Genomic DNA, 9,604 nt, shown 5'->3' with positions numbered 1-9,604 from the left:
CTAAAAACATACCAAAATATGATTTTTTTTTCTAATTCACAGCCTCATGATAGAAATGTCTAGCCTAAAATCTGATCGTGCGGGACTAGTTTAAGACGGTATTTAATCGATGACTTTTTTGAGTTCTTAGGTATATTTTGTCAATAATAAACTTTCCTTTAATTTCAATTAACTTATGATCAATATTAGTGATAGTAAAATTATACATCGGATGATAGATACATTTTTCATCTCCATTACCTTAAAACTATTTTTAAAGAAGAAATAGATCTTAAAGATGTCTAAATTAATTGAAAAATTGTACTTACGAGTATAAGTTGCCACAGTTGTTATTATTGGTTTATATCAAATGGTCGGAGATATGCCACCGTACAAGATATTTGCTGTAGGCATAGTGTACTTCATAACAAGTAGGTAAGAACTTATTAATGTCTACATAATCAAAATCCCACTATATAAAAGACTAGCGACCCGCCCCGGCTTCGCACGGATGCACAGCCGATACTAAATATATATATCTCTATTAGAACTAACTAAAGGACCGCCCGCAAAGCGGCTAACTAAGTCTTGCTCACTTCGCAACGGGCCGTGCAGCAGAAATCGTAATATTTTAATTTCACCACAACTTCAAAACCAAACGTCCAATTTTAATCATTCAAAGACCAAATATTATCTACATAAACTGTACTTATTGATGAAATTAAATATAGATATTTATTTTGATAAGGATTAATAACATGAGTAAAAAAACGCGTTTAAATGTAGACCAAAAGAAAATCAAGATTTTTAAATAAAAATGTGGTTGTTGTGCCTCACTCGACATAGATAGGTATAGTGTGTCGCGGACTTTTTTGTAGATATTTATAAGATCTAAAATTAATTAAAACATTTTATGGTTCTATCTTTTGTAGTTTAGGCAGCGTACGCAAAATAAGTAACTTTTTGGTTGTTTTTTTTTTCAGTTTGTGTCCGAAAAATCCAAATATATTACGGAACCCTATTTTTTTCCAAAATGAAATATAGTCTATGTTACTTGTGGATAATGTAGCTTTCGAATGGTGAAAGAATTTTTAAAATCGGTCCAGTAGTTTTTGAGCCTAATCATTACAACCAAACAAACAAACAAACAAAGTTTTCCTCTTTATAATATTAGTGTAGATACAGTCATACCTATGTCATAGACAGTTCAAATCATATGCTCACTGAAGAAGAGTGACTAAATCCTGATCACAATGATACAGAGGACGATATAAATGAGAGAAATGTCGGATTAAGTTATCAAATTGATTGATGATAAGATAAGATGAAATAATATAGACTTGATTTTTATTAATATTCTACAGAAATTTCTCTTATTAAGCTTTAAACCGAGTCTTGGGTTAGATTTTTGAATGAAAGGGGGAACTTTCTGCTTCTGCCAAAAACAGATCAACTGACACTCATGTTAAATTCAAAATTAGGCATCTTACATTAGCTAAGAACTTAGATGGACCAATTGTACAAGTGCAATTAAGGATTTTTAAGGAAAATTAACGTTTTTTGCCACTTAGTGCAAGTGGAAAGTCCAAAGGACAACATTGGTTCCCTGTGTTAACGTAAGAACTTAAAGAAAATTGAATTTGTTTACGTTTTAAATTATTTATCGATGTGGTCATTATACTACCTACATATATAGACCACTGACTAAATAGAAAATGATTGAAAGCTTTCTATTCAGTGCGTTCTTTTGTAATTCAAAATTATAGTGTTCTAGATCTGCGTATAATGAAAATTATAATTGTAGAAATAACCAATTTCATTGAACCAACGAGAATGCATCAAAATTATCTAAGCGTAAAATTTCAAACAATAGTCTGATTTGATGGAGCGTGAAGGATAACGCGGCCATGGGGAGTGGCACCTTTGCCGAGTCTACTTGTTGGAAACGGTAGCAATTCAAACTTGACAGCATTACTTTGATCTTACATGAAAAATTCAACATAAACTCTCAGAGTGAGAAAATAGTCAAAAGATTTTGCTCAGATACCGAATTTTTTTAAGTCTTTCATCTATGGAAAATTGGTTTCTAAAACTGAGAATTTTAGTGTGAATACTAATATAACTTACTTATTAGTTTACATTTGATTTAGTTAGTACCTGGTTGTCCGAGCGGTGCCCGATGAATGTTACAAATACCAAAATAAGTAATAAATAAGGCTCGTAATACAAATTCAAGCTTACTTAAGCTTGAATATCTAATACGATTCTAACTTTATTTTATGATATACTATACTTATATTTTATAATAAAAACTAATATAGATAAACATCCAAGACCCAAAATAATAAAAATAATAAATAAAAGTACCTAAGTACCTATCCGTTGCTGGGGTTCGAACTCGGGTCCTCCAACTGAACGCTCTGACTACTACTACTCCAGTAACGCGCTCGCGCGCGGCGAAATTATCGTAATACCTACCTTAGTAGGTACCCATCATACCTATATGGAAAAATTATTTTGGGTGAAAATATAGGAAAAACTAATTTTCCCAGACATAGGACCCTGCTAAATCATATTTATTTTAACATTAAATGCTCCTAATTATTTCAACTACGAAATATTTAGATATCATTTAATTTTGCTTTAAGCATATTTTTGCAAATTACACAGAAAAATATTTATTATAGGTACCTTAAGTTAATCTTATGAACGTCTAGTCAATATAGGTATTATGTGTGCAGCAAAAGTCAAAATTTAAAAAAAAATCTAGTGTCATGAAATTATTTTTACTTAATTTCGATCAAACGTAGAGTGGAATAGTACCTAATAATAATCTATGCGTAGATAGATCACTTATACAATATTTTTTGATTTGACTATAAAAATAGATAAGTAAAATTATTCAAATTTTTTTTGCAAATTTATTATTTTTTAATTCCATCTAAGTAAATGCTATTCAATATTATCTGGCATTCCATATACAATAACATTTCAACAAATAGATAAATAAATGATAATCTAATCAAATCCTGAAGTAAATATTTGAACCTTAGCTTTGTGACCATTATTTAAATTACTTACAAATAAAAACTAAATAAGTACCTATACTCAGACCAGGAATATATGTATATCCAGAGGAAAATAAGTTATCGTAAAATTAAATAATAAGTAAGTATACCTATGTTTTATAAAAAAAAATATTTATTTTCAAAATAATTTAACCTAAATTAGGTAATATCAAATTGGTAAGTTACAAAGTATTAGGGGGTAGTAATATTTTTTTCCTCTAAAGACAGAAAAACTGAAACAAGAATAAATTTTTTATGTGATTGTTTATTTTTTATGTGATTAGTAACTCAGATTAAATAAAACAATGCTAGAACAAAAGCCTATAAATAACTGCATTATATCACAAACACTACTTAGGAAGCGATTTAAGTGTAGGTGAGCAAGTAATGAGATAAGTGATTAAGGTCAGAGCATTGTAATGGCGGGCAGTATCGCTAATCGCGTGAGCGAAGCGTGCGGCCACGGCAAGAGCGAAGCGGCGATTGAGAACACGAGAGCTCGCCGCCGCGCGCCGCCATACCCAATTGGTCGGTCGCTCGCGGCCCGCCCAGGGGAGGGGGCAACGCACACACGCTCGCACTCACCTAAGATAATTTATTTTATGTTATACCGTTTGAATATTTTATATCTGTGTGAGTTTTTTCGGTCGGTATGCGTTCAGTGTGAAATATTCGCGCGATAAGAAAGAAGAGGGGAACAGATCGATCGGGACGTTGCGCTTTTTATTTCGATACTTGCCGGTTATTGTCATAGCTTAATTGTACTCAGTTGCGATGGCTTCGGTGTAAGTACTTCGTTTTACAATCAGGTTTCATGACAAAGTTTAAACTTCTAACAAATAAGATATAATAATCTTGTAGACTTTGTTAAGTATCTTCTTAACTATTAAAATAAAAAAATAAAAAACAATTTGTATTTTTAAGCAGGTATGTAAGTAAAACGTTGAACAACTTTTGTAAATTAATTAATTCACATTTTCAAAAGATTTTTAAATAATTTAGGTTATGCTTAGCTTGTACCTATTTGTCAATTAAAAAATTCAGGTAGACAAGACAACATTTTAATATGGGTCTGAGTACCTATAGATATAGGTAGTTACTTAACTACCCAAGTCTAAAATTTTTCCAAATTTCTGTTTACCTACTAAATATATTGAACTTCAAAAATCTCCTTATTTCTCTAGCGCTCATCAAATACAGGTATTTGGACTTTGCCTACAGATACAGCTGCAACACATTCAAAGAGCATTTCAAACTGTCACCGCTAACATGTTTCAACCACTAAAGCAACCCCAGGAATATTTGCTATCGAGTCCACAACAGGCCAAAGTCGTATAGGTAGGCACTACACTGTCAGGCATCTAGCATAGACGACTACTTACCCACGTTCATTCTCTGTTGTAGGAAAATAAAAATTACAAATGTCGTGGTTACCTTTAATCAAATGCAAAGCTATCATTAAGTCGACGCTTCGGCAAACTCGCTCGTCGTGCGCAGCGTCACTGTTAATTATCACAATATATATGTATAATAAAATAAAATAAAAGAGACCGCTTCGTACCAATACTAACATAAAAAATACGAGAAAAGAAAGAGAAGCTTTAAAAAAGAAAGGAGTGCATCTACCCCCACCTCCAGTCGCCCCCACCGCGTCGTGCCGCCCCTGCGGCGGCGCCACCCACCGTACCGCAAAAATCGAGAGCGTCGACGACGGCGCGGGGTCAAACGGCGACGCGAGCGTGAAAAGAAGGAGCGGTGTGCGAGAACCACGCACACAAGTACGGCCGTGCGTGCGCGAGAGGGAGACGACCGCGCGGGAAGGAGACGGCGGCGCCAATTACTATCACCTGGCGGGCTGCTACCGCATTACCCACTGCCGCCGCGCGCGCGACCACGCGCCCGCTGCAACTCGCGGCCCGCTCCTCTTGTCACGGATAATACCCGAGTCTGCACTTCAATCGATATTCGCTGGCTACCGTCGCGAGTGCACCCCGAGCTACCCTGATCGCGATGCTCCCCGCCTGGGACCAGTGACTAGTACACAACATGAAACTGTGAAGTGTGTGCGGGCAGTGACAAAGACCTCATCGACGTGCTTATTTACAAGTTTTCCGACAAGTTACACTGTGAAAAATGACGTCCCAATTCGCCTTTAGAGGATCTCCCCCAAATCAGGTAAATATACTCTTTAAAAAGGCCAAATGACTTTAGACTTATAACTTTCAACTCTACATTCATATAACTTGCAGCGCGATAGTTATGTTATACATGTGTAATAATATATTTTTGAATTTGTTACACTCACGTGGTTACATTAAAATAAAAAAGAAAATGAAATTTAAAGTTAACATAACCAATTGAATAAAGCTTTAGCTTTAACAAATTTACGACTGCTTAAACATTTCAATAAACAGCTTTGTAAATAACATTGCTTATAAGTCTTACTTACCTACAATACTTAATTTTGTTTATAAGTTTTCATCATAAGTAATTAAATAAACATTCAATTTAATACCTACCTCATAAAACCTACCTATATTTAAAGTGCCTGTGACAACAACATCACTGAGCGACTCTACCAATTGAAGATTTTATTTTATCAAAAGAAAAAAAAATCAATTTAATTCAAGTAGAATTAAAGCTAATAAATAAACAACATTGTGATAGCTTTTGAAGAAATTTGAATATAACTTATAATGTATGATAGGTATCTACAATGAGCCTCATTAGATACCTACTTTTATTTTTATGGTTCGTTCACAACTTATAGTTTATGATTTTTATACATTACCTACTATCGATGCTTTTGTAAAATTTTGGCAACAGAGTAAACAAAATTGTATTTCTAATTAAATGATATTTTATTAGCGCACTGCATGAATGAACGAAGTTTTAAGTAGGTATGTGATGATAACTCAAAACAAGTGGGTTTATTAGGAAGAAGTAGTATAACTAATATATTAACTCTTAAATACATATATTCAGATATATAACCTACATAGTCTTATCATAAATAAAATTTAATTAATAAGTTTTGCCTTATTTATTTTATTATATTTCATATTAGCGGTTCCAATTAGAACAAGACAACAATTCATGAAGTAGATTCCAATTAAGACTTTTCATTACTATTACAACAAAACAAAACTGAATTTTGTTTGAGAACAGAATAATAATTAAGTAGGTATAGCTTATTGTTCGGTATACTTTTGTGAGATTTGAAAGCTGTGAGTGCGAATAACATCATAAAATGAGAAGTTTATAGCAAACAAAAGTTGGTAAATTTTAATTATCATTGTAAAAATACAGTCCCACAGACGATCGTTGAACGAATAGATTGAACGACTGATGTCAAATTTTTGTTTTATGAATTAAGTTTCACATCAACTAAATCATTGGTGAAATAATCGTATCAATTAACAAAAATCGGCCTGAGACATTATTTGGACCCCTCTTACAAAACGCTAATTAACTTACTTACCTATGACGTCACACATGAGTTTCATGTTCGCGTTATAAACTTATTTTTATATTACAGCTACCAACTGGCATAGTTGTTATTAACGTTATAATTTTGAACTTTAAAAATGGACTTTCCCATCGTATTTTGAATGAATATAAAACATTTATGGCGTCAAAATTAAAACTAATAATTCATTAAACTTAAACTAACGTTATATTAATTTATGTAATATCGTGTATTCTATCATGTAAATTATTGGCTAATTTAAGTATATTGTTTTAAGACCCTGTTATCATCCCTATTCGATGCAACGCAGGTAACCCTTACTGTTCCCATTAAATTTAGAGTCGGACGGATTCGGCGTTCAATGAATTTACGTGCATGTGCGTGCATCCAGCCAGCGTACTCTTAATAGGATAAATCGATGTGAAATTTGCAGTCTGTAATAAATTAACTGATTCTTTTATTTATACATACATAAAATCACGCCTCTTTCTCGGAGGAGTAGGCAGAGACTACCTCTTTCCACTTGCCACAATCTCTGCATACTTCATTCGCTTCATCCACATTCATAACTCTCTTCATGCAAGCTCGGCGGTTTCGGATACTTTTGACCTGACCCTTTACCAGGACGTCCTTAATTTGATAATCTTTTATTTATTTTTGAATAAAAATATTGATCTGTGTCAACTATTATATCAACCTTTGTTGTAACTTATAATTAATATTAAATTTAAAACCTCGGCACAAATTTTACATCTCATTCTTGCACCGGGGTTTAAGCTAAGAACATTTTCGATTAAATCATGATTCTTTACCAATGCACTGTCATTCGAGTATTCTTATTCGCCGACATTCGGCCTTCCTTCAACTTTTAACCGGCTCAACTGATTTTGATTAAACATGTCTATGACCACGTAAATCAAATTTTATAAACAAATAAAAAAAACTTGATATCACTTCATTCGTTTGTGAGCTATGATGCCGCAGACAGACAGACACGTCCAGTCCAACTTATAACACCCACTTTTTCCGTCGGGGGTTGAAAATAAATCCTGGTTGCACAATTATTTTTAAGTATAGATGGAGATTTATAAAACTTTTTGTGTGTTATAAAAAGGGTTTCACTGTATGTTGCCTTATATATCTAATTAACTTTAGATATATAGGTAGTACGAGTATCTAACAGCGTACAAATTGTTCACATTGATTACAAGATACCTATGTAAATAGGTACACAAAATTAGTTTACTTCGAAATATTATGTGGCGTTTTCATTATTTTAGTCTATCATGATTTTTCCAGTGTTAAACTTTTGCATATGAAGAATAAAAATTTCATTATGAAAAAAAAATGAACAGCTTTAAGACTAAGTAACATTAATTAACAAAATGGAAGCTCGATCCAGTAAATTTAATAAGATTCATGTTGATTCTCTATAACACATGGTGTATTAAATTTATTTTATTATAAAAGCAAAAAAAAATTTCAAATAGAATAACGACAATTGTAGTTACTTTTCTATCGAAGGTAGTTTGACTAATTTACAAATAAACAATAACATTATTAGGTATAGACTTTACTTAGGTTGATAACATGTGAAAACATGAAATTTTTTTAATATAATTTTACCATTTACCATTTGTCCACATGAAAAAATATTCTTGTGGTCAAAAGTCAATACTAATTAAAGTTTCTCTTGAAATGAAAAATGATTATAAACGTTCATGTGTTAGTTAAGTTAACCCATAACTTAACTAATATGTAATTAATTAGAAAAAGAAATAATAAAAGAAAAATACCTACATTAAACTGATTAATATTATTATTTTAAATTATATTATTTTTTTCTTATTTATATAAGTAAATACAAAAAAATACGGGATAAATCATACAGATTGTGTTAGCCCCAAAGTAGTTCGAGACTTGTATTAAAGTAACTTTACTAACTTAACGATTCTTACATAGGTACCTACTTACCTACCGCCCTACCTAGATACTTACTTTAGATTCAAAACCCAGGCCAATCAGGAGAAGTTTCTTTCTTCTCACTCTCGAAAGTATCAAAATAAAAGCAAATAAGTTGAAATACATGAAGAGGGCATTTTAGCATTTCTCTTACAACTTAAGTGCATACACAGGAACAAACATACCTAACATCTGTCGCATCTTCACTAAGCATAGGAACCAAGTTATGTCATTAAAAACAATACCTATGTTTTTATTAATTGAATTTCTTTAAGTATTTAATAGAGCATGGATATAATCAATACAGCCTGTTATTAACTCCAATGTACTAAATCTAACATTATCTGTGAAGTGCATGTTCGCTAATATATTAGTTTCGGCGACACCCTTCCTTTATCAGATATCACTTTATTAAACCATGCCTATGTTAATATTGGAACATACTTATCTGCCAATTCAGTAAGTAAGCCATAATTAAAATGGTGAAAAGTAGTTAATAAAGATAATACTAGAAATATATCAACCAACAGACGTATGCGTGCTGAACGATCTACTCCTGCTATCTATAAGATAAGACCAACATTAAGGGGAGGGGAAGTCCCCGATAAGGGGGATTATACGCATTACTTCTTAATTTCGGAGCCTTTTCACTTTCGTTAATTCCATCTACAACAGCACTCATTTTACCAATCTTTATTCCATATTAAAAGTAACATTAAATTCGTTTAAATACTTAGTTAATAGGAATGCAAAGTTTTTTAATGCCATGCCGGGTCCCATTGCCTTCATGGTACGTTTTTATTTAAATAGCAATTAAGTACCACAAGAATGGGCTGTAAACGTTTATATTGCGTTGTATCGTGCGCTTTAAGAGCTCGGCTCTGGCCGGCAAGCCTCTGTGGCATCATTTTTCCTCTTCAAAATGCTTTATTTAGCCCGAGTGACTTCTTGCAACTGAAACTTCTTATAACAAATTATGTAGCTTCAACAATCTTTTGAAACATGACTTGGGAAGTGGCGTGTCTTTTGTGTAACATTCGAGTTACAAAACAAAAATAAAAGTAGGTGTTCTTCTTAGAACCTGTCCAAGCAAAATTAAAAACTTTAAACATCACTAATAAGTTGT

General features: G+C 32.5%; 1 protein-coding gene across 2 annotated transcripts in view; it reads left to right on the top strand.

The window, feature by feature from the left end:
• The first annotated feature begins 4,776 nt into the window (after window positions 1–4,776).
• The window catches only part of LOC106134059 (homeobox protein caupolican), a 42,747-nt gene continuing 37,919 nt past the window's right edge, over window positions 4,777–9,604 (top strand). The window contains exon 1 of one of the 2 annotated variants that reach the window (XM_060953726.1): window positions 4,777–5,222. Coding sequence is in view for 1 of the 2 variants with exons in the window: in XM_013334015.2 (XP_013189469.1) it covers window positions 5,181–5,222 (42 nt within the window). In the remaining variant the exon portion in view is untranslated. The remainder of the gene's footprint in view (window positions 5,223–9,604) is intronic. The other variant, XM_013334015.2, reaches the window with a different exon arrangement.

The sequence above is a fragment of the Amyelois transitella genome, chromosome Z (genome assembly GCF_032362555.1).
Source record: "Amyelois transitella isolate CPQ chromosome Z, ilAmyTran1.1, whole genome shotgun sequence".
NCBI lineage: Eukaryota > Metazoa > Arthropoda > Insecta > Lepidoptera > Pyralidae > Amyelois > Amyelois transitella.
This window is presented reverse-complemented; position numbering and strand designations above follow the sequence as displayed.